We start from the raw sequence: 26,092 nt of genomic DNA, 5'->3' as shown, positions 1-26,092 counted from the left end.
CCACATAGTAAGAAAAACTGTGTCTTTTGTAAATGGCAGAGACTTTGCTACCATTCTGTCTGAAGCAGCTGACTCACCTATGCGAACTCGATCGCCGTAGTCTTCCACAGGTTCTATATGGGGCTTCAGATCCTCCCCGTCATACCCTGAATTGATCCACTTGTCCTTCATGATTTGCTGTAGAAACAGAAACAAGGAAACGGTTAAGTGAATATCACACTAGGTGAATCAAACCTTGGATGGGTTTTTGGACGTGTTTACCTCCAGGGTGCAGCGCTTGGAAGGGTTGAGCACCAGGAATCGACGCAGGATCCCCTCACAGTCTGTGGACATGTAGAACGGCACGCGGTACTTTCCCCTCAGCACGCGCTCCCTCAGCTCCTGTTGGCCACATCAGTCGCGTGTCACACATACGATATACATCACAGACACAAGTCAAACCAGAACCACACGAGTCAACACTTTTTTCCGACCCATGAACACGTAACCAGTTCGATCTGGTACGAGTTCAGTTCACAGGTAGGAAGTTACGGGTTTGACTGCCATTCTAGTGCATTTTCAGGTCGGAAAAACATAAGGAATGCTACAAAGTCGTAAGTCGTGACTTGAAGTCGTGACTTAAGGGTTCAAAAGCCTGCCTGGAATGTGACGTTAGATAGTAACAAATACTTAAAGGCCCCATGACATGAAAAATGTGATTTTGGTTATTTTTTCATGCTTGGGGAGGTCTCTGGGCCACGTACTGTATATACTGCCCCATGCATCAAACTGGTCATAAACAGAGAAATGCACCCCGAGCATTTGTAGGAACTGTCTCTTTAAGACGAGCAGATAGCACTTCCTCCTTTGTGTGATGTCACAGACAAGGTAACTCTGCCAACCGCGACCAGTTTTTTTTTTTTTTTTTTAATTTTTATGAATGCAGTTTAGGTTTCAGTTACTTGCCTGTGATTGGCCCGACCACACGCCACTCAAAAACAGTCAGCCAATCAGAGGAGAGGTTCTCATTCTCTCTTCTGATTGGCCAAATGACCTGTGCCTGCTACTGCTGTCACTGTGTGGAAATCTCACTAAAGACACATGGAAGTATTTCACGTTTGTCTTAAAATCTCTGATGAGACCAGTCAGTGTGATACATAAGGAAGTAAACACCAGACCCATCCCTACAGGCAGTTTGCTAGGATGCAGTCATTTATAAGAGGGGTTAAATACACATTTGTCTTCACCCTCTGGTTGAGCTCTGGGGGGAATTATTTGCCATCTGCTGAATTTTGGATACAGGTTTGTTTTTACCTGCAGCTTTTTTTCTAGCTGCAGGTCCATCCCCATGGTCCAATCACATTACAGAAATCAAACAAAGAGATGAAGGGAGACAATTATTAATACTTCTGACGTTAAAGGTTCATTTCTTTTCACTATGTACATGTGATGTCTGACAGATTCTAAATCACAGCTTATTCTGTGTCCATAACAATGAGCAGCCACAGAGAAGACTAGAGGTGCTGAAAATAATTGTTTCAAAGATGAATTGAGATTCCTAATTGGACGATTCTGAATTGATGCAGTTGTCACATAACCGATTTTTAAATTCAAATAATTCATTCAAGTTTGATGATGTTCACATGCAGAGACAGCAATTTATTCTATTTTAAAGCACAATGGCATGGTTTTTCCTGCATAGTGAATTTGGTGGCAGCCGCCACCACTAAATGTCTTATACCACAGTCAGTTTTTTCCAGGCTTTTTATGCATTTATTTTGAAAGGACAGCTGGAGAGAGACGGGGAGGGGGAGAGAGCGTGAGAGGGGGGAATAATTGAATCGAACCGAATCGTAGGCAAGTGAATCGTAATGGAATCAAATCTTGAGGCCAGTGAAGATGCACACCACTAGAGAAGACTGAGAACAGTAACCTTGACTGAATGGTTGAATGAACCACAGATGCCATTAACTTCTACGTGGACAATGTACCAACAAGGATGACTGCTTTCCAGACAACAAACCCTGGATCACCCAAAACAGAGGAGGATCTTCAATTTAAGTCTACAAACAGGGACAGTCTCAGTCCTGTGGAAACATCAGGACTTCTTCCAGTACTGAAAGTAGGACAACCAGCTGAGATAAATGGCTATACTGTAGACTGGTGGTCCCCATGTAACACATCATGAAGACCCTACTTCTCCGCCTTCTGAGACCACAGATAGTCTAATCCTCTGAAGTTAGTAGTCTGCAACCAGGAGTGGATGATACCATCCTTCATCTGCTCCACCAGGCCCAGTCTGACTCTGTTGCTGTTCACTCTGTATACAGGAGACTTCAAATACAACTCTGTCTTGTCACATCAAGAAACACTCAAATGACACAGCCATTGTGGTGTTAACCAGGAACAGGCAGGAAGAGGAGCTGACAATGGCCTTCAATGAATAAAGAAACAAGAGCTACCTCCTTCTGAACACCTCCAAGACCAAGGAGATGCTCGTTTTAACAAGCCCCAGTCTTATAACATTCAACAGGCAGGACACTGAGGTAATCCACTTATAGGTGTCCACCTGGACAGTGATCTGGACTGGTCCCTGAACACAGATGTCCTCTACCAGAAGGAACAGAGCCGACTATTTTTCCCTCAGGAGGCTCAGGTCCTTTGACGTCTGCAGTGAAATGCTGCTCATGTTGTGACTGGCAGAAGTCTGGACTCACTCAGGGCTGTTGTTGAGTGACATGTGCAGTATAAGATGCAAGACGTCTTAGACAACACCACTCACCATCTCTACAACAGTCTGGCAGGTCAGGGACACGGCTACGGCAGCAGCCAGCGTCTCATCTCGCTGCACGGCAGGACCGAGAGGTTCAGGAGATCCTTTGTCTCCGCTGCCATCAGACTGTACAACACCTCAGCCAGAGGAAGTGGCTCATGAATGGACTCACTGACTGGACTCATTCTAGGGGATAAGGTCAGCCAGTCCGTCAAAGGGTGTAACGTCTGCCAGCAGGCAGTCACAGAAAGGCATGAAAAGCACGAGATCCACATCAATAGTGGCCTCTTGTCTCATGTCATCATGGTCTGGCTCTTGGGTCATGAGAAACAGAGGGGAATGCTGATAAATGTCCTTGAATTAAAGAAGGAATCACATTTATTTCCATAATTTAAAGCTGAATACCTGAATACCTTGACTTCATATATGGAATAAGCAGTCAGCAGATCAGTAGTGTGGGCAGTAGAACAGGAAGCATACTTCACATACTTTAACTTCACAGTGTTGCACACATTACACAGACAAGTTACAGTCACACAAACCTTTATACAAGAGAGTATATTTAATATATAACAGCAGATATGTATCACTAGAATCACTATTAGTGATTCTAGTGATACATATCTGCTGTTAACTTAGTGGTTGGTGTTTTGAGTTCATTTTAGTTCATTAATTTTAGAATGCAGCTATCTATATGTTCTTTTGATTTATAATGTGGCCCTCGTCATGTCTGTCACTTGACTGTCCCTCTCTCTCTCTGTGCTTGAAATTCAAGGTATACAGTGTCTCGTGCTCATCAGCCAATCAGAAACTGTAATCAACCTTCACTGTCTGCAGTCAGGTTGGTGAAGGTTTATTGGGGTGTCTGTATGTTGTTATCAAGTTACATACACTATCATTTAAGAAAACCCACACCTATATACAGTATATGGTTAATATGATCAATATTTTCACGGATCATATGACCGTGTGAAATGGGTTTCGCAAAGAAATCTTACAACCCTCAACTGTACAGCATATCAGCACATTAGCAACTAGCTGTAAGCCTAGTGGAGCAAATAGCAAATATGCTTAGGCTTTGGAATCGCTTGTCTTCTATGCCAGAGGATAGAATAGCCAAAAAAGTATTTGACTGGGATAAAACACATAACTATCCTTGGTATCGTGACATGAAAGCTATTTTTAGCGAGGTTGATCAACAACATATTGTCACTAATGATTTGCGTTGTAATGTTAATTTTGTGAAACATAAGTTATTTCTTGAGTATAAAGAAAAATGGGCTAAGGATATCTGGTTTAAACCAAAGCTCAGAACCTATTGCCAATTGAAAAATGTATATTGTTCAGAACCCTATGTGACTTTGCCATTGGATAGATCCAAGAGATCTTTATGTGCCCAGTTGAGGGCTGGGATTCTCCCTCTGGCAATAGAAGTTGGTCGGTTTAACTCAGTACCTGAGGATGAAAGATTATGCACATTATGTAATTTAAATGTAATTGAGGATGAACTGCATTTTGTGTTTCATTGTCCGTTATATGACAAAGCCAGGCAGTTTTTGTTTCAGAAAATGCAGAATGTGAAACCTGAGTTGTTTTGGGTTGATGATGAGGTAAAGTTGGAATGGTTCTTCAGAAAAGAAGTCTTTACTATAGCTACTTTTATAAAAAGTGCCTGGTCAAAAAGAAAAAGTGAATTATTTATGTGAATGCCATGTGGTTTCTGTTTTTGTTTGGTTTTGTCTGTGCTCTGATTATTTTGTTTGGTGTCTAAATATGATGATAATGTGTCTTGTAAGCCCTTATAGGCTGGGCGCCTTAATTGGTGCACGACACGTAAATAAATATAAATTAATTCATTAATTCATTAATTAATTCATTCATTCATTCAATTCATTCATTCATTCAGCAGCTAAGAAGCAGATATTTCCAGCAGAAGCTGGTGGAGACCAAACACAGAGCTAAAAGTACAAATACGACATGCTAACTGAATGCTCATGAAGCCACCTGTGTGCTGGAAATGTGACATTTGCAAACACATTTACATGTTCAACATGTCAACTTTATAAGATATGATGTGGCAGGCCAACAAATGGGTGAGAAGTGGTTAAAGGGATAGTTCAACATTTTGGCAAATCCCTATAGTAGGTTTGTTACCTTTAATTGTCGGTGCAAGCTATTTTTAGAACGGCAGAGCAGAGCTGTGAGCTGCTCAGAGCTACGCTACGGAGGCTAATGGAATTTCTTGTTTTCCCTCATCAAACTCATCAAATACACAATCCAACAACTCCACAACTCTCTGGTGGACAAGTTGTGACCTGCACATTCACCACGCTATGAGATAATAACAGAACGTTACGAGGCAAATGCAGAGACTGCTTGCCGAAAAACTGCCCCTGATGGGAACGCACATCAGCGGTTTTGCACAAATTTACCATGAAAACAACGAAACTAAACAAAACACAACTCCGCCCACACCAGTACATCTTTCCCAGGATGAGGGAAGAAATTAGCTCCATAAAATGCTTCTTCATAAAAGAAAAGATAACAAACCTACTCCTAAAACTATAGGGATTATGGCAATGGGCCAATGTGCCAAAATGTTGAACTATCCCTTTAAAGTCAGTTATACAAAACAATTCAATTCGATTATTTTTCAATAAACATGAGTAGCAGATAGAGATGTCTTTAAATCTCAGCCTTGATGGGGTCATGGTCTGTGGCAACACCTGGCTTAAGGAGCTGTGAGGTTTTGTAGGATGTGGTGCAAGTGATGCCTGAGGGGTGGATACTGCAGCAGCAGCAGCAGCAGTAGAAGTTATAGTAGAAGCACTGGCAGGAGGTGAGTGATTCCAACCATCACTCACCACCCTCTCTCTCTTTCTCTACTCCTCCCTCACTCCTGCTCTGTACCTGACCGTCAGCACGTGGCGTTCCCCTGCGCGCCCTCACCTTTAAAGGACAATTCCAGGCGAATTCAACTCGGGGGTGTATTTTCCTAACATTTTAGGTCTAAAAGAAGGAATCTGAAGATTTTCAGTTTAATCGCTCCTGTTTTGCGGTAGTTGTGTCTGTCCCCGCATCGCCACGGCAGCAATGAATGGGAGCGGATGCAAGTTCCGCTGCTTAGGCTGTTTACATCCCTCAAAGCTGCAATTTTTTTCCACAGACAGCGTCAGATGGCTACTCAAACATGCACCGAGAAGTTTTTTTTACTTGAAGCAAGTGCTTGAAGTAAATAAACTTCTCGGTGCATGTTTGAGTAGCCATCTGACGCTGTCTGTGGAAAAAAATGTACACTTGAAGTAAGTCAAGAGTTTATATTCCTGTGTTTATGACACATACGGTAGCCGACTGCACCTGAATGCACCAAGCACGGCAACTTGGGTCTCGCGCGAGACTCTGGGAGACTTTGAATCAGATCTAGTTTTACAAACATGTCGGCTTGCTTGAAGTAAATAAACTTCTGGGTGCATGTTTGAGTAGCCATCTGACTCTGTCTGTGGAAAAATTGCAGCTTTGAGGGATGTAAACAGCCTAAGCATCGGAACTTGCATCCACTCCCATTCATGGCTGCCGTGGCGATGCGGGGACAGACACAACCACCGCAAAACAGGAGCGATTAAACTGAAAATCTTCAGATTCCTTCTTTTAGACCTAAAATGTTAGGAAAATATAGCCCCGAGTTGAATTTGCCCGGAATTGTCCTTTAACCGCATGAGCCTTGCTGTCATCACGTGATTGGTTATATGGTCAGAAACACAACATCACAACATTCAGTCACAGTCAGCAAGGAGTGCCTGCTTGTGGTGCAGAGAATATCATCTTATTATTCTGCCTTGTATTAATTTACAAAAAAAAGGGCAGAAGGCTTCCACCGCTCGGCTCATCACTGATACATCACTACACAGTACACAAGGCGATCTACATGATCCATGAGGATGAGACACTAAGGTGCTGGACCACATTCAGAATCAAAATGCTACAGCTACACATCACACTGAGTCACCAGGAAGCTACTACATCCCTGGATCTGATCCAGGCTTTATTTAAAGGCCTGTTTATCTGCACTTTGGGGCCAGCAGGACACAAACAGAATGCACCACATAAAAAACATTTATTATTATTAGCTACAGAACAACACCCCAAGCAAAGAAAATCAAAATGTTGCCTGAAACATTGCTGGAGTTCATGATCACTTGTCCAACAATAAGCTCTATGAGCGACTCCATTCTGGTTCTCGTCCCATCCACAACAAGGACACAAACTTGGAAAAAAAACTTACTAATGACCTCCTTATAGCTCCTCCTCCTTGATCTGAGAGTGGCCCTTATAACATCCTCTTTGACAGACTGGCCTCTATTGGAATGACTGACACAATCCTGGATTGGTTGTAATGTCTCTTGCTGCAGTCAAAACATTCAAATCTAAGCCGTTTCCACTCACTACTGGAGTTCCCCTTGGTTCCATCCTGGGACCACTTCTGTCCTTTTTTCTGCCATCATTCCAAGCTCACATCAATAATTTCACTCAGTCTGCATTTCACCTACCTAACATCTTTACTGAGAACATCTGCACTGTGCTGTAACTGAGTGTTGGTGTGTTGGTATGTGACCTATGACTAAGGGAACCTTGTAATAGACCTGCTCCACCACCATGAGCAGGTCTGATCCTTAGTGATATCACTTAAGTTTCACTCCGTTAACTCACTCTCCATGTGTCCCATCTCATTTTCAAATTTTGGCCTCCAACAAAAACCACTGGACATCATCAGTTCTGCTCCGGGTACCAGACGGGGTCAGGAGAACAGATTTTATATTTGTTATTTCAAATTAAAAGTTCTCTTGTAAATTCACCAGCTCTCTTTCTGGTTGAGACGTTGGTCTGTGGTGTGTTGTCACAGTTTCTACTGCACCTCTCTTTCTCACTCCCAACAAGTCAAAGGGCAGGGCATGCGGCACACACACATACACATTTTAATGTATATGACAGTAAACTAAAGTAAAACTAAACTATACATTGGATTCAGACATATTGACAGAGATCCCACCCCAGCAGCGCACCCACCTGTGGCATTTTCAAAATTTCTGCAAGAAAAATATTCTATTTTCTTCTCTCTATTACTATTATTATTATTATTATTAGAGAAGCTTCTGGTAAACCCTCAGGTGCCTGCTATTCTTCACCTATATGTGTCCAGTTTCCCAGCTAACAAGATTCAGACTTCTCATCTTATTCCTCCTCCATATAATGAAAATTCTGATATTGCTATTTGTACCATTATTTCACTGTAGAGCTGTGTGCAGTGCATTGATTCACTCAGCCCCTCTTTGCCCCTCTGAGTGGACTGATCTGCTGCATGCCTGGACCGGTCCCATTGGTCAGTCACAATATTAATGAACTGACCACAAATAGAATCTAATTCTGTGTGAAACATTATGCCATTATAATAGCAATATGCCAAGGTGCAGTGTGTCTGGCTTTTAAAGTGGATGGGAAATGTTACTGTGGTTGCTTTATCGGTTGTCATGCCTAAAGCGCTCCTGATGCTTGATTAAGATAAAGTGTAACCCTTTGGAACCAAGTGCTTGGTGCAGGACTGTTTATTCCAGCATTAGAATAGCAAAAGTGACACGGAGGGACAACTACAGACACACAGACAGACACGCACAGACCCCTCCTCACTGCAAAAACTCTTACCAAGAATATTTGTCTTATTTCTAGTTAAAATGTAATTTCTAGTCAAAACAAACCTCATTATACTAAAAATAAGACTCGGCACATTAAAAAGTAGCTTGTTTTCAGACACTTTTTACTTTTTTCAAGCAGATTTTCACTTGAAATAAGTAGAAAAATCTGACAGTGGAGCAAGTTTTTCTTTCTTATTACAAGCACAAAAAACCTGCTTTCACTGGCAGATTTTTTGACTTATTTCAATTGAAAATTTGTTTGAAACAAGTGAAAATGATCTAAAACCAAGTTAATTTTTAGGTGACGAGTCTTATTTTAAGTGGAAAGGGATTAGTTTTGATGAAAATTGAGACATTTTGACAAGAAATAAGACAAATATTCTTGGAAAGATTTTGAGTTTTTACAGTGCTCATGTCCACTTGCCTTCAGGTTCTGCCCATCAAAGGGCAGCGAGCCGCTGACCAGTGTGTAGAGGATAACTCCCAGACTCCAGACGTCCACCTCAGGACCGTCGTACTTCTTGCCCTGGAAAAGCTCCGGAGCGGCGTAGGGCGGCGAGCCACAGAACGTGTCCAGCTTGTTGCCCAGCGTGAACTCGTTGCTGAAGCCGAAGTCGGCGATCTTTATGTTGGAATCGGCATCGAGCAGAAGGTTCTCCGCCTGAGTCATACATACATTGATGCGGAGTAGGAAGAGGCAGAGGGAGGGGAGGGGAGAGGAGAGGAGGGAAGGAAGGAAGGAGGGAGGGAGGGTGGGAGAGGAATGTATGCAGAGAACAGATTGGGCAGAAGAAAGGGAGGGCGGAAGAGTGGGGGGGGGCAGTTGGATGGAGGAGGAGAAAGAGAAACGTGAAAGAAGGTATAGACACAAGAAAAAAGGAATAAGAGAGTTGTGATGGAGAAAAATAAGAAGAGCCCAGTTGTCAGTTGAGAGACAGATGGGGAGGAAGGGAGGTGCTGCATGTTGTCCAACAACATAGATACTGGATGTCATACTGTACTGTATATATGTCAGTGTGTGTTGAGGAATGGTATAATCTACTACAACCAGAGCCAAACTCTGACTGCCTCAAAGCAACAAAAAAAAAAAAAAAAAATCAGCCTCTCCGCTCTTCAGTGCTTTACTCTGCAATTAAGATGCTAAAGGGCCCTTTTCACAGACACAGATTAGGACTAGTCCCAGATTATAACTTTCAGTTTAGTGTAATCTGTCAGGAAAAAAGAAATGTCCTAGTCTTGGACTAGCCTTAATCCCTCATGACCAAAACATGTTCTGATCTTTCTCACCTTCAAATCTCTGTGGACAATGTTCTTCGTGTGGCAGTAGTGGACGGCGGAAACAATCTGCGGACACGGGGGACACAGACAAAAACCTGAAGTGCTGACAATTCAATGTGAGGACCGGCGCAACGTGAGCATCAAGGAGGTGGGATCTTCTTACCTGTCGGAATTTGGCTCTGGCTTCCACCTCCTTCATTCTCCCATGAGACACGAGGTAGTCAAACACTTCACCTGTGAGTGAGCGCAGCACAACCTGATCAGTCAGGTAATAAAGCCAGAAGCATTACAGCCATGATGTTATTGATCGGTTGTTACTGATACACGCAATCAGCTTCAGTCACAATTAATATTTATAGGCCGTAAGTGCAGTCAAGGTGTCAATTTCAACTTTATTCTCCTCAAGAGGGATTTTGTCTCTACACTCTAATATTCTTAATCGTTTTGTTGTCAAGTGTTATTATTGGAGGATCACTCAGTATCTACAGTATCTAGCATGTTAAATATTAGTGTGATGTTATGTTTCACAGGTTTGACTCATCAGTAACACTATTTATAAATTAGAGTTTAATTATAGGCTGATGTTTTTGGAGTCATGTCTGACTAAATTTGGAAATGTAAAATGTTTGGGTTTTTTGTGGTACTTATCTATAATTTTATATCTATCTGAGTTTGTGCAAAAGAATTTCGGAGGAAGGTGGCCTCTTCATTGACACTTCCTATCATGGGACAATGCTTTTGCAGGTCTGCACAAGCATTATATGCTCTATTAAAGGTATGGTTCAACATTTTGGCAAATTGGCCTATAGCCATAATCCATATAGTCATAGGAGTAGGTTAATTTCCTTTAATTGTCGGTGCAAGCTGTTTTTAGATCGGCGGAGCAGAGACGCCAGCTGCTCACAAATCGGTTCTTTTGGCCAATGTGCAATCCAACTACGCCAAAATGCTCTTGTGAAGAAGTTATGACCTGCATATTCACTACACTGTGAAATAATAACGTATATATGAAGCAAATACTCAGAACTACTTGCGTTTTTGAAATCACCGTGTCTGGAATGTAGTTTTTCGGCAACGCATTTTCCTCAAAAACAACTCCGTCTCGTAATTTTATATCATTATTTCATAGCGTGGTGAATTTGCAGGTTACAACTTGTCCACAAGAGCGTTTTGGAGTTGTTGGATTGTGTATTTGATGAGAGAGAGGGGAAAGTACGGAGCGACTCCGTACCGTTAGCTGAGCAGCTCGCATCTCTGCCCCGCTGATCTAAAAAACAGCTTGCAAACTACAGGGATTAGGGCAATTTGCCAAAATGTTGAACTATCGCTTTAACAATATTCTTAGGGGTGAAATAGCTTATCATTATTTTGAAATTCTGATATTTTATTGACTGACAGGTGAAATGGGCTTCCATAGATTAACAGCAAACTACTGTACTGTGTGCTGCATGTTTTACTGTGAAGTCTCAGTATTTTAGAAATCCCAAAACAGATTAGACTAGAGTAGAACAGTGCAAAGAAAGAAGGTTTGTTAATGTGGACCGTGATGTCATCCAAATAAAATGAAGACTGTTAGCTTAGCATAAAGCGGGGGAGCAGGGTTAGCCTGGCTTTGTCTGAAGGTAACAAATGTTTACAAATCAGCACCTTTAAACCTTTTCACTGAAAAAAATGATATGTCATCTGAGTATTTATTGGCAGCGTACAGTACACGCAACACCTCTGTTCAGTCCAGTAAATTGTAAACCTGTTGTATGTACAGTTGATATGTTGTGTATATCTATCATTTTGTTTAGATTACACTGCCACCAGCCCTTTTGCTAAACTAAGATTATCTGGTTCTACTTTGATATTTTGTATACAGGTATTAGTTATATTAAAAAAACTGAAGGCAAGAAATAAAGCTTATTTCCCAATGAAAAAAACCCTCAAATGCACCACTGTCTTGTAATTTTACCCTTCACCCCTGAGTATCACCATGCATCCAAATGCTGACTAAATGACATCATCAGCTGCAGTTCTGTATCATCACAGCGTGCACATGACGGCCGATGTACCCACCTCCACTAGCGTACTCCATGATTAGGTAAAGGGTCTTATCCGTCTCAATCACCTCAAACAGCTGCACTGTGGCCACAAACACAATCAGATTAAAATCAAATACACATAAACAAATCCTGCTCATGTTAGAAATAATAGCACAGCCGTCTGCCCGTCTGTCTTAATACCCGGGAAACCCGCCGTTACTGCTGGGGGTTTTTCATACATATGACATTTCAGCTTTAAAAATATATATATATATATCCCGGCTCGTGCCCTCTGTAGCAAATCTCTCTCACACACACACATGCACGGACAGATGCACACTCATAAACACAAATGTAAAGTCCATCCAGATGAATGTATGTGGCTTACCTATGTTAGGGTGATTTAAGCCTTTCATTATTCGTACCTCCCGAAAGAGCTGGGAAGAGAAGAGAGAATATTAATATCATCACGATAATATGGGTCATAAATAAAATCCAATCACTGCCTCTGAGTGTTGAGCACTGTTGGTCCACACTGGAAAAAAGTCTGTGCTTTTAATTATAGCAATAAGGACAATGTTTAGATCATATTCATAGAAATAGAATGAAAATACTAAAAGACTTCCCATCAGCTGAAATAAGAACTGCCAAAGAGTTGTGATTATTGCTATTAATCAATTTCTGAAAGTTACATTTGCTGCAAACAAACAATTTTATTTCACATCTACATTTTAAGGGTGTTATGTCTTATTGTTCTCTGCTAGGAGCAGATGGTTCTGGAGGTGATAATGGTTGTTTGACAAGAGCTTCAGTCAGAGTCGAGGGAATAATATGTCCTTTGACCAGCAATCATTGTTCAGGAGGCTACACATCGGGGTTCATGCTAGCAGGGCTCTGTGCCGCTTCCCAAACCCAATTTTGAACCAGCTGGTGTGTTCAGACCGAAAAAATAACAGGTTCAGAACCTGAAAAGTCGGTTCTCAAGGAAACCAAAAAACACTTGGTTCTTCCCTACAAACTGTGACATCATCAGTGGGCGTGTTGTATTCTAGCCTGTGAAGACGAGCAGGAAGGAGGAGAGAGCAGCGACTGACAACCTGGAGAAAGTAGTGTTCTATTAAAGAAACAAGCCGGCCTCAGTGCGATTACTGACGCCGGCGCAAATCTCGCGAGATTTTGACGGACCAGGGAGAGGAGCTTCCGCTGCAAACAAGCTTGAAATATAGACTTATTAATTTTTTTTCCCAACAATTTCACATTTCGGGGCTTCAATACAAGAGGGACATTACGTACGAGCAGCATGGAGGTATTTGGATGTTTTTTGGTGTGTCTTTTTGTCACGAAGAAAAGTGGTATCCATTTGCATATGGACATGCAGTGCTACACGGAGCCCCGCTGTAACTCAGAGAAGCCACGGAGGACTCTGAAACTTCTCCCAGCCCTTAGTCGACATGAGGGTGAGTAGATTTTGAGTGAACTATCCCTTTAACAAAGTGAAGTGATTCTTATCTTTGAACTCTGGGAAGAGATGGCCAAGGCTGGGTTCACTCCAACACCAGACCAAATAATTAATAGACTTAAAAAAACACTGAAGAATGATACAGAGACAGCAAAAAAGCAAAAATCTGAGTAATGCAGAATAACATTCGCCCACTTTGATTCCACTTAAACGCTGGTTCACCACAAAGCACCAAGGTTGTGAGACTCCAGAACGGAAGCAAAACTCCCACATGTGTTTGAAGACCAACCTGGCCAGTAGACTGGAGTGAAACACAACACAACAACTTGTCAAATCTACAGGAGAGGAGTTCCTGCAGCAGACTCTGTCCTTCATGCTGCTCCTCACCGCCGTGTCACACCTGAGGTGGATTTCATAACCCTAACCCTAATCCAACTTCTACTGAGTCACTTCCACACTTGTCCTGAGTAATCTTGTGGAGTTCAATAGGAAGGAAGATTAACATGGTGAGTGTTCAGGAGTAGGGCCAGTACTCCATGTGTGAAAAAAACATTGAGTCAGGATCTTCAGGCTACATTAGCTGTACATTCTGATCAAAGCTGCACACTGGGAAAATCAAGTTTTGGTACCTTCAAATTGGAGTGCAGATATACTGTATATCAGTGAAGACTCCTTTCATTGTTAAGTGAAGATAATCTATGTTAGAGTACATTTCTCTGTCTGTTCATCTATTTATAATATAGACATGTCTTTTCATCATTGCATTAAAGTGCAATCCCTTAAACGCCTCATAAAATGAAAAATGTATTTTCCCAGGTTTAATCTACCATCCCCGCGTTAATTGCTCATTTATCTCTTTATATGCCATATTTTTTACAATCAATGTGTTTTACAAAAGGTTTTGATGACTCATGCTGTAGTCAAGGACAAATTCTAATTTTATTCTATAAATCCTGTCAGACCTCAACATGTACGGTTCACTCCAAAATGTTTTCACCATTTTCACCACCTTTAACTCATCGTTGAGGACGGCAGGGGTGGGAGAAGGTGGTGGACGAGGGAAGGCGGTGCGGTGCTTGATATACATTCAACGCTATTGGCTACTGTAGACAGCGATCTATACCCAGGACAGGTCCCTCACTGGCTTTGTGTTTTTTACAGGAAACACATGATCATGTGGTAGTGTTGTAGCACTCGAGACCAGTCTTGGTCTCATATTTTCAAGGTCTTCGTCTTGTCTCGGTCTCGGTCAAGCTGGACTCGGGATTTTTGCTCCAGGCCACAGCTGCAGTGACTTTTTTTTTTTTAAGTATATTTTGGGGGGCTTTTAATGCCTTTAATTGATAGCACAGTCAAGAGAGAGAGACAGGAAACGGGAGGCAGAGAGGGGGGGCTGCAGTGAGGACTATAGCCTCAACGTGGGGTGGCAGCTCTACCAAGTGAGCTAAACGCCGCCCCAGCATCTGTTTTTTTAGAAGGCAAAGGCAAATGTCACTCATTTTGGTTTATGTGATGTAATTAAATAACTTTAAAGGTACATTGTGTAAGAATTACTCCCATCTAGCTTTGCAGTTGTAGATCGCAAGCAACTCAGTCGTATTTTTCATGCTACATTCACGTGAAATTGGTTAGTTGGCCGACGGAAATAACGGCATAAACAAGCCGCTATGTAAACAAGTGGTCCGTCAGCACGAGGCAAAACAATACACGTGACAATATGTTGTCATGGCGATGTCGTATTGTTGACCTGACCCACGTTTTACCGGCTTTCTCTGGACTTCTGGGACTAAAGTGACGCCTGGTTTGTTACTGACGGCCGTTTTTCCGACGGCACTTGAATGCAGCATTCACGTGCCATCCTCACAGTCCTCACTGCGTTACCGCGGTGACTTTTCACAGACGCCACCTCCACCTGAGCCGACAGCTCCGGTGTCTCCGCTGAGTTTCCGTGGTTTCCTACCGTCACGCTGCCACTGAACGTATAAACATGGAGACACCACATGGCCAGCACCGAGCTTACCCGCTCCATGTAGATATGAATGATATGAACGGCTCATTCAGAGCTGAAAGGAACACTTCAGTTTGTTGATGGGGGGGATTACTGATTAATGAAAAATGTACTTTTGAACGAAATAATCGATTTTCGTGAATAGATAACAGGAGAACTTACACAATGTCCCTTTAAGATAATTAAATTGTTCTACAACAGTATCTGTAACCATCAGCAGGTTCTGTGTTATTCTGTTCAATCCAAACTTAAATATTATATACATTTTATATCAAATTATCTTTTATTTTTAGCTGAGGAATAATGTAAATATCAAGTCACATGATTATTATAAGCACTGGCACTGGTCTTGGTATCGACTCGGTCTTAACCCCCTCAAAGTCTTGGTCTTGACTCGGTCTCAGGTTACAGGTGGTCTTGACCACAACACTATCATGCGGAACTGAAGGCACTCTGACTCTGATGAAAACATGCAGATGAATCAATAAACATAATAAAATTGTTCACTTTATGTATTATATTTTATAAGTCTTATTTTACAACATGGCTCACAAACAATCTAAAGAATGAAGGGAGCGACTCCTCTCTGCATGTGACTGAGTGTCTGTTTACACAGCAGAGGATTCAGTTTGATCCGGTCCTCCTGGTTTCCTGTAGGCCTGCTGTATGGAACAGCGGAGTCCCTCAGTAAAAGGCCATCACCGAAGCCTGCTCTCCTCCGTGTAGACGACTCCCGCCCAAGAAAGAAAAAAAGATGGTGTGATAAGCCTTTCTATCCTCTTTTCTCAATCCTCCCCCTCTCCTCGTCTCTGACATGTCTCCCTCCATTCTCTCCTCCTTCATTCAACTCCTTTCACGGTCTTCTCTTCCAGCTGTGCCCCGACGTCACTGTTGCCATAGCGACCCAGGTATTAAGACCGGGCTCTTTCCCTGCTTCTCCAGCTGTGCTAGAGGGGGAATCTTGGGATACGTAGTGCCGAAACCGCTCATCATCCCGGCGTCCCCATTAATTCCCTGTTTGTCTCTGTACGGGGCTGAGCAGCCAGATCCGTCAAAACAAGGAACAGTCCCCGAGGCAACATGTTTGACCCAGGTCACAGTTAACGACAGCGAATGAATAGAAAACCTATGAAAAAACATGCATGCGCGCTGCTCATGTTCTTTTTTTTTCTCCGACAAGTACTCACTGTTATTTAAAACAAATCTGGGTACATCAACCTGTTGATATAATGATGTATGGATGGGTCTCTGGGATGGGTGTTGGGTTATACAGAAAAATGAAAATGTGATTCTCTTTGGATGTATTGTTTACTGGAACTCTGAATCAATTAAAAAAATATTAAAAGATACATTTAAAAAATGAAATATAAATCTAAAGAAATGTCCCTTTGGGGATTAATAGGGTTCTTCTTATTCTAAAAGATGAACCACAATAGAGCTGACATGATTAGTCGATTGATTTCAGTTAAATACAAAAAGTCCTGCTTTAAACTTTGTGTTTACACAATCTAGAAATCCATTTGGAGGAACACATGTATGTGTTGAAAGGCTGATTAAATGACAAAAACAGAAAAAGGAAAAAAATATGCACTGTGACCACTATGGGAGTAGCTATGTTTTCTGGTTTAAATAGAAAATCTGTTTGTAATATAAGGTAAATGAGAATATATCAATAAACATAACTCTGACACAGTTTTTTTTTTACATGTCCTCCAATGAGAACGTCTCCTCTTGTAATCTGCCTCTGTAATCTCTCCTCTCATAAAAATCCTTCTTCACGGATGTTGAGGCTTGATTTTCCCATCTGTGATTTCACTTCCCTCTCCTCCTCCCCGTCTTATATCCTATACCCTATACATCTTCTCTTTCCTTCTCCCCTCTACATACATCACCCTCTAGATTATGCTAATATTGGCTCTTTCATGTCTTCAGTACTGAGGATTTTCTCTAGCCCACGGGTATGTAGAGAAGCCTGCTATTATTACCAGCCAATAGTGAAGTATTCTCTCCATTCAGCGGCCAATCCTTTGCCCCCCCCCCTCTCTCTCTCTCTCTCCCTCTCTCCCTATAGCCTCCTGTCCTTAATGTTGCGCCATTGTCTCTCACAGCAGCCGGTCACACCAGGTATGAACATACAAGTAGGATTTACAGCATCTACTGTTCTAGCCAGCTGCGGTAAAGAGGATCCATGTTCTGTCATGATACAAGCACCGACAATATGATGAGTTCAAGTAGGAGGATTACAGGAGGAGGCTATCAAAAGGGCAGCGGAGAAGCAAACGATGAAAACTCATATTTACAGACTAAAAAAACCTTGATAATTCCACAAGTCAAGGTCACTGCTGTCGCTGCACCGTCGATACAGAGGCTGAGGAGAAGATTACTTACGAAAAATAAATATAACCAGAAGGATTGTTTTCATTAATCAACATTTATCCTGGACAAATCTTTTTAGATAAATCTTTCTGGATTTCAACCAAGAAAGGAGAAATAGTAACCGTTCTACTGGTAAATAAAAGCAAGGGTGGGGGGGGGCTGAGTAATGTTCTTCTATGGGGCCCAGAAAATGTTAGGCGCGCCCCTGTTATTTGTATTCTACATTTCAACTCGTGTGCTTTTACCATATGCAGCAGGATGTAGACATCTTTCTGTCAAACAGAATCACACACACACTACACACAAATAAAGCACAATTACTTCATCCCTGATTTGATCCTTCTGGTCTGTTCACTTCTTGCCCGCGGGCACAGAGGAGGCTGAGGGAGATCAGAGGGAGTGACAGACTTACGGCTGAAGGAGGAGGACACTCTTTGGCCTATATGTGCATAGAAGGAGCATTAAGGGATAACACAACACGGGCTGACCGAGCGGAGATCTGCACACACGACAGGACGGGAAAGTTTGTCATGTTGTGTCAGGAGGAGAGCAACGTCTCCCCCCCGTCCAGATGTGTGCAACTCCAGCTGCTGCTGAGTCTGAGGTGGACGGCCGCCGAGGCCAAAGTAGCCGCCGCTCTGCTCGTCCCTGGCCGTCAGAGATGGACAGAGTACTCGACCCCAGTACTTGAGTAAGAGTACAAATACTACTGGTCAAAATGTACTCCGTTACAAGTAAAAGTAGCTCAGTCGACATGTTACTCCAGTAAGAGTAAAAAAGTACTTGCTTTTAAAGGTAGCCTACTTAAAGGTCATAGCTACAACTTTTTCATCAAAAGGATACATTTTTCAAAAATAATGCATCCACAGAATGTCTAGAGGGGTGCAGAATAAAAGTATTCATTTTACTGAATTAAAAAAAAAATAGTATATAAATAATTGTTTTGGCGGGTCCGAAATATATAAATATTTACATCTGGTTACATTGGAAACGTCGGCATGGAATGATCTCTGTGGCAACAGCATTAGAACTTTAGCTACTGCTGTAACTGGCAACCAGTAAAACGGAAGGTTGGAGCGAGAGCAGGCAGTGTGAGTGGAACACATACTGGCCAGGAGGAATTAAACTTGTAGCTATCACCTTTAAGTATCCAAAAGTACATGCTTTTTACTTTAAAGCAGAAGTGAGTGATATATTTGTGTTAATATAAGTCTTAAATAGTTATATCTTCCGACAGCAATCACTTACATAGAGTGTTTGGACTGAAACACGGGTCTCTCAGTCCCTCTGCTCTGCTCTGAGCCGAAGAGAAAACATTTATCGTATCCTACAGTTTTTATCCAATGAGGAGAGAGAACGGCATGCAGGGCTGTGTGTGCAGCCAAGGAACGCCGTGAATGTGGTGACGTAGCGACGAGGACTGTTATGGTGCGTTCAAGGAAACTCGTATTTTTCCGACCGTGAAGTGGTACCAGTTCGATCTGGTACGAGTTCACCGGTCGGAAGTTACGAGTGGCCGTTATAGTGACTTTCACCGGTAAAACAGGTCGGAAAAACACGAGTGGGTTGCCTGGAACGCTACAAAGTCGTAAGTTGTGACTTGAAGCTGTAATTTACGATTTCAAAAGCCTGCCTGGAACGCAGCATTAGCGAAAACGACCGGATCACTCACTTCTGCTTTAAGTAAAAGTAAGAGTAAGAGTAAATTTCTTATTTTTCACATCAATGAATTACTATAATTTTTTCTAAATTCATTTAAGGACATTTTAACTCTTGTTTCTGAGAATTAACTCTTTGAAACCTGCACTGATGTGCTGCTTTTAGGGGTTAGGGTTTCCTTCTTTGACAAACAGCTTGTGTCCAATAGTATTTTAGAAAAAAAAAGAGCAGACCTGAAAGTAACGAGTACTTTTCAGCCTTCCTAGAAATTAACTTGAGTACAAGTAAAAATATTTGTCTTGGAAATGTATTCAAGTAAGAGTAATAAGTACCAAAGAAATCTAATACTCAAGTAAAGTACAAATCCTCTGGATATGTACTTAAGTAAAGTACTCAAGTAAATTTACTCCGTTACTGTCCACCACTGCTGGCCGTCATGCACAACAAACCTCAAGTGTCCACCATTCAGGCTCCATCCAACATGCTGACCAGCAGGAAAAACTAACAAAAACAAAAAAGCAGCCAGTCCATCAAAAGCTCCTCCTCCTCCTCCTGACAAACTGTGCATACGCTTAAACAGGGACACTTCTCGCCCAAACCCCGAAGCACTGAAGAAAATACAAAAGGGTGTGTGTGTGAACGAGGAACATAAACACATAAAAATAAAGGAGAGGTTGGATGACTGTGGCTTCCAGCGTGCGTCACCTCCCCTCTCATGGCAGCGATTAGCCCAGAGAGCGATGGGAGATGACCTCTGGAGCACAGGTCTCCTCTCACTCCCATCCTGTCCCTAGCACCTGCCAAACAGCATCCCGTCCCGCCGGCGCTCTCGCTCTCTCCATCAGCGGCTCTCTCCTTCTTCCTGCCCCCTCCGAGGCAGGATAGACCCAAACCGCCCCGAGTCACAGTATTTTTTTGTTGAATTACACCAATGTGAGCGAGGGTAGAAGGCAAAACTGAAGAGGAGATAGAAAAAGAAGGAACTCACCTTTTGTAGGCTGGTTGGGTTCAACTGAGTTTTGTCAATGATTTTTATTGCAACCTGTAAGAGACACCAACATGGTACCATCAGTGTTGGGCACGATACTTAAAAAAAAGTAATTAGTTATAGTTACTAGTTACTTTCCCCAATAAGTAACTGAGACTGCATTACATTAAAAGTAACTAATTACCAGGAAAAGTAAATATTGCGTTACTTTTTTATAAAATGCTAAAATATGTCAAATTACTTGAACTTGCCCCTCCTAAACCCATTCAAGGTTCAAGGTTCGTTTTTATTTTACAAATCATTTTAAGATACAAAATACAAATTCAATTCACAATATACAGTAGACATGATCTTGTAAAAAGGGTATAAAATAATAAATAATAAATAAATAAAATAAACGAACCTTGAACCTCAAATTACTTGAACTTGCCCCTCCTAAACCCTCGTAACCATAACATAACCTCCTGTTTATCTGGAACTAACCAACTCACTCAGTATTCCTCCACACAATCATGCTCCGCAATGGGTATCACGGAGCCTGCCTTGGCGGAGGAATACTGAGTGAGTTGGTTACTGCTTTTTTCCAAGTAGTTGATGGACTGAAATAAATGTGTAGGCTATATAACGTACACTTTAACAGGTGTATTATTTTGTGACAGGGCTTTTTGAGTCAAGTAACTGTAGATTATATTGTCAGTAACGGTGACGGCATTCTAACGGGGAAACTTTTTTGATTATTTGTTACTGAAAAAAGTAGCGCTGTTACTTTACAACACTGTTTTTCCCATCACTGGTTACCATTAGACTCACTCTACATGATGCTCAGGCTATTTCTTTACACATCCAAAAACATGCATCTAAATACAACACACTGTGGGCTGAGGATAGTGTGAACAGCTCCTTCAACAAGCTGTAGTAAAAAGTCAGTTTGAGTGGTTTTAATCCCTGGTGAGTTGCATTGGCAAGACTAACCCACGCTATAATGATGGTTTGCTGCCAATTTCAGACAAGTAAACACAAAAACACTGGATTCAAAGTGTTGTTGGCTTCAGAAGGACGTGGCCTTAGGTTTCTGAAACTAATCATCACTACTATCTATCTTAATTTAGAATACTGCACACCCACAGCAAAATGATACATAGATCACGTTTTCTTTTGTTTGTTGTCTCATGATCCATCCATCCATCCATCCATCCATCCATCCATCCATCCATCCATCCATCCATCCATCCATCCATCCATCCATCCATCCATCTATCTATCTATCTATCTATCCATCTATCTATCTATCTATCTATCTATCTATCTATCTATCAGTCCCCTACCCCCCCTCCCTGGACCACCAGTGTCCCACGTCTCACCTCCCTGCCCGTCAGGATGTGGCGGGCCAGCTTGACCTTGGCAAAGTTTCCCTTGCCGATGGTCTTGAGCAGGCGGTAGTTGCCGATGTGCGGCTGCTCGTCGGAGCAGGAGGCGATGGAGTTCCTGCATCGGGCGCCCAGGGAGCGGCTGGACTGGCTGGTGGCCTTGTCTGAGCGGCTGGCCCCCAGGGACACATGCTGGGGAAAAAATGAGGGGTTAAAAGAGAGCTGGTATAAGGAAACCTGCAGGACTGTCGGCCTGCGCCTCTGTAGCTCCTCCTGTCTCTATCGAGTCCTTATAAACTCTGCACACGCAAAACGCTGGAGATCAGAAGCCTAAAGTCTAACTGAAGACTTTTAAGGCACAGCTTGACTCCCCCCCCCCCCCCCCCCCCCCCCCCCCATCATGATGTGTCATCTGCTGCATCTATGGAGTCACTGAGCACCACTGGTTTCACACATGACTGTGTAGACTCTGACACAGCTAAATCTGGTTTTATTAAGCAGCCTGGCTTCTAATCTATCGTTATACTGAGGAGGTAACATGACAAACACCGAGAGGGACCGGGGAGCTGAGCTCAGTGAAGACATGTCCTTCACTTTTGGGTTAAAGGGATAGTTCACCCAAAATTCAAATTTCACTCATTATCTACTCACCCTCATGTCAACTAAGAACTGTGAGAATTTTCAGAGTCCTCCGTGCCTTCTCTGAGTTACGGGGGGGTCCGCCCAGCAGTATTTGTCCATATAATGGTTGTGAATGGATGCCAACTTTCTTCGTCCAAAAAGACACACCAAAAAACATCCAAATACCTCCATGCTGCTCGTCAGTGCAAATCTCTCGTGACCGGCGGAACAATTTCTCATGTCGGGGCTTCAATACAAGAGGGACATTACAGACGAGCAGTATGGAGGTATTTGGATGTTTTATGGTGTGTCTTTTTGGACAAAGAAAGTTGGTATCCATTGACAACCATTATATGGACAGATACTGCTGCACGGACCCCCCCCCCCCCGTAACTCAGAGAAGGAACGGAGGACTCTGAAAATTCTCACAGCTCTTAGTCGACATGAGGGTGAATAGATAATGAGTGAAATTTGAATTTTGGGTGAACTATTCCTTTAACAGCTCATGATGAACGCTTGAAACATAGTGTTTCCATTTTGAGTTGTGCATCATTGTCTTCAGAGCTCTGCCTCTTGACTGCTCAAAGATGTCTTCATGCAATATGACAGACTGTAAATTTAATATGTTCAGTGCGATGTGAGGTAGCCCTGAAGCTCTGGCCGCCCTGTAAACAGTTAGCTGCTGCTGCTGCTGCTGCTGCTGCTCCACATCACCGCCTGATGCTGCTGCTGCTGCTGCTGCTGCTGCTGCTGCTGGATTCTGGAGCCCAGCGCTTCAGAGTACTGTTGTGCAGCGATGACAGAGTCCAACGCTTGAGTCACAGATAATTTTCAGCCAGTAAACAGAGCAGAAGAGAAAAGGCAAGGACAACAATGTGCATTTTACAACAAGGCTGGGTGTATTACAGTACACGGAGCGGATTCTTGTCGTGTGACGAAACAAGGGAAGATGCAAGAGGAGGCATGACAAGAGGGGAGATGGTGGAGGAGGAGGAGGGGGAAAGAGAGAGAGAGAAAAAAAAAACACAGGCCACAGCGAGTCACAGGGAAAAACAGAACGAGTGATGGAGAACTAGTGGAGAGAGGGATGTAGGAGGAGAGGAGGAAAGGGAGCAGATGCCGGCACAGTGGTCCCTGGCCAGTACCACTCCCTGAGGCATCACACTTCCATCCCCCCTGCATGTCATTTCGCTCGCAGCTTCTCACACACACACACACACACACAAATCCAAACAGCCACGTAGCCCTAAGCCCCACCTTCAGACACTCCTATCTTCTCCTGCTTCTTACGCCCCACCTATGGAGCTGGTTTGGACTCTTTCTACACAACCAATCCCAACTCAGAGCACTGAAAGGCTCTGGCAGTGTGCAGCACTGTGCATCAATCCCCCCCCCCCCCCCTACCCCCCGTATGACACACAACACACACACATCCAGCCACGGCTCACCTGTGCCACTGTGGCAACACCGTGTTTCAACTCCTCTGTCATCAGCGTCCTCAATTGTAGAGTGATGACAGGCAGCAGATCTACATCTTTTCTATAACGGAGGCAACGGATCTGCATCCATAATCAATCATGCACGTTGTAAACTTACACACAGGCACATCAAGTTACACACACACACACATACGCATCTACTGGCTTAAGCATCCGTCTGTGCTGAAAGCTCTGCTAACAAACAGATGGCGGGGTGGGGGGAAATGACATAATGCAACGTCAATCAGTCATGTCACCATTTTGATGTAGATAGATAGATAGATAGATAGATAGATAGATAGATAGATAGATAGATAGATAGATAGATAGATAGATAGATAGATAGATAGATAGATAGATAGATAGATAGATGTTCTGTCTGTCTCAAGATGAATAAACCCCCTTGGCTCTTTCTGTTCTGCAGGCCGCTCTGCTCTGCTCTGCTCTGTTCTGCTCTGTTCTGTTCTGTTCTGTGAATGCATGGCGCTGTCTGACACCCACTGGCTCTGGGGTTGGGCGCTTTGTAGGCTGCGCAGCAATGGACTGCACATCATTTTACGCAGTAATCCCCTTGCTTCACGCGAACAACCCAGATTTCCCCTATGCACATTTTTTTTATTTTGGCCTTCTGTGCTCCTGTCCCACCCGTTCAAAAAAAAAAAAAAAGGGGGGGAAGAAAATCTGTGGAATACATGCACGCACGCACACACGCACACGTACGGACGCCTCATAGACACAGAGAGAGGAGGCAGCAGCAGCAGCAGCAGCAGCAAGGAGTATAATGTGACATCACTCTCTCCACAGCCTTATAATAAGAGGTGACGGCTGGTTTTTCAGGCTTTCTGCGCATATCCGCTGAGTGTAGCCGTATGCGGATGGACTCATTCCGGGCTGCGCAGACACACTCAAGGTTAGCCCGTTTTAAAAAGAGAATGTTCCGCTCAAAAGATCCATCCAATAATCATACCCAAAGTCCTTTCACCCAATAACGACCAACAGCACCATCTGTGACCCCCCCTTCCTCCCCTCCCCTCCCTCCTCCTCCTCCCCTCCACCGGTCTGCAAAGCCAGTGAACGCCAACAGGCCACAGATATGAGGAGATCTCCATTCCAGGGGGGGGTGGGGAGGGGAAGATGAGAGGGGGGGTGCACGATTTATCGTTTGCATGCACACAAATACAGGCTATAGGCTGTAATTGCACTTACATGGTCTCCAGTACTCCTGTCGTTCCCAGACGGTAATGCAGACCGAGAAGACATGTTGTTTTCTTTCTCCTTTTTTGTTGTTGTTTTTTTGTGTTTTTCCCTGAGTATAGAATCACGGTGTGTTCGCGCGGCTGATGCACAGGCTCCACAGACAGAATAACATCCGCAGATGCGACCCACCACCGTCCCAAATCAATCTGCCTCTTCTCCAACCGGCAGAGCCGCGGTTAAGAGGAGACCTCTGCCTATCATGGCAGCAATGGATATCTGGAGGGGGGTGTCCTCAAACGAGCTGCATTTCCACCATGCACTTTGCAAAAAAAAAAAAAAAAAAACACACACACACAGCCGATCAGCGACGCAGCGAATGCAATGCAATGCAATGCAAATCCCTGGCATCGAATAATAAGCAACTAAAATGCGGTGATGTTTGGCCGGAGCCCAGCGTCTCTGTGGCGACTCTCCACCCCCTGCCTCATTTCGCCGTACAAAACAAACACTGCTCCTTCTGGACGTGTGTCATCTCCGTTTGTCATAATACTGACCGACCGACGGAGGGGCCGGAACGTCTCACCACCCCACAGTCACAGTCACAGCCCCGCGACGCCGATGCAAAGCCGCTCCGCTCTGCAGCAGCAGCAGCAGCAGCAGCGGCGGAGGCTCCGGAGAGAAAAACACGGCTCACGGTGCAGCGGGGGGAAAAAAGGCCGAGATGTTCAGAAATCGGTGCTCCCGGTCGGTGAGGTGCGCACCACCGTCAAGTCCAGACAGATGCGCGCACACGGCTCTTCCGGTCGTCGGTTCTGAGGCCTTAATGATAATGGCATGTTATTATAAACTTTATGAAACAGAAATTCGGTAAAAAAAACAATCCACTCAATTGTTTCACACCTTTGTTCTATTCCGTATTTATTTATTTTTATCTTTTTAAAAAAAATATATTTATGGAATTATAGTGACCTGATTTTTAATTGTTTTCTAGTTCTAAAATGTTTTTAATATTTATTTATTCATTTATTTATTATTATAATTCGTTTTTATTGCGTTTTAAACAATCATAGTTACAAAAAATTGCAAAGAAAAAAACTGAAATAGAGAATGAGAAACAGAATGAGAATGAGAGAACAGTCTTCTGATGTGAATATGGCCTGTGAAATGTTGAAATAATAATATTTCTAAAAGGACT

General features: G+C 43.1%; 1 protein-coding gene across 3 annotated transcripts in view; it reads right to left on the bottom strand.

Moving 5' to 3' along the window:
* The window catches only part of mark4a (MAP/microtubule affinity-regulating kinase 4a), a gene marked incomplete at both ends in the record, with an annotated part of 33,981 nt that extends 9,021 nt beyond the window's left edge, over nt 1-24,960 (bottom strand). For all 3 annotated transcript variants that reach the window (XM_083987146.1, XM_083987147.1, XM_083987148.1), the window contains 10 exons: nt 78-177; nt 262-381; nt 8,864-9,100; nt 9,727-9,783; nt 9,881-9,951; nt 11,779-11,844; nt 12,133-12,181; nt 20,235-20,288; nt 21,596-21,793; nt 24,907-24,960. In XM_083987146.1, the coding sequence (XP_083843272.1) occupies nt 78-177; nt 262-381; nt 8,864-9,100; nt 9,727-9,783; nt 9,881-9,951; nt 11,779-11,844; nt 12,133-12,181; nt 20,235-20,288; nt 21,596-21,793; nt 24,907-24,960 (1,006 nt within the window). The remainder of the gene's footprint in view (nt 1-77; nt 178-261; nt 382-8,863; nt 9,101-9,726; nt 9,784-9,880; nt 9,952-11,778; nt 11,845-12,132; nt 12,182-20,234; nt 20,289-21,595; nt 21,794-24,906) is intronic.
* Nucleotides 24,961-26,092: the final 1,132 nt, after the last annotated feature.

This window comes from Trachurus trachurus (assembly GCF_905171665.1).
Source record: "Trachurus trachurus genome assembly, chromosome: 14".
NCBI classification, from domain to species: domain Eukaryota; kingdom Metazoa; phylum Chordata; class Actinopteri; order Carangiformes; family Carangidae; genus Trachurus; species Trachurus trachurus.
Note: the sequence above shows the minus strand (reverse complement) of the source record. Positions and strands in the feature narration are given on the sequence as shown.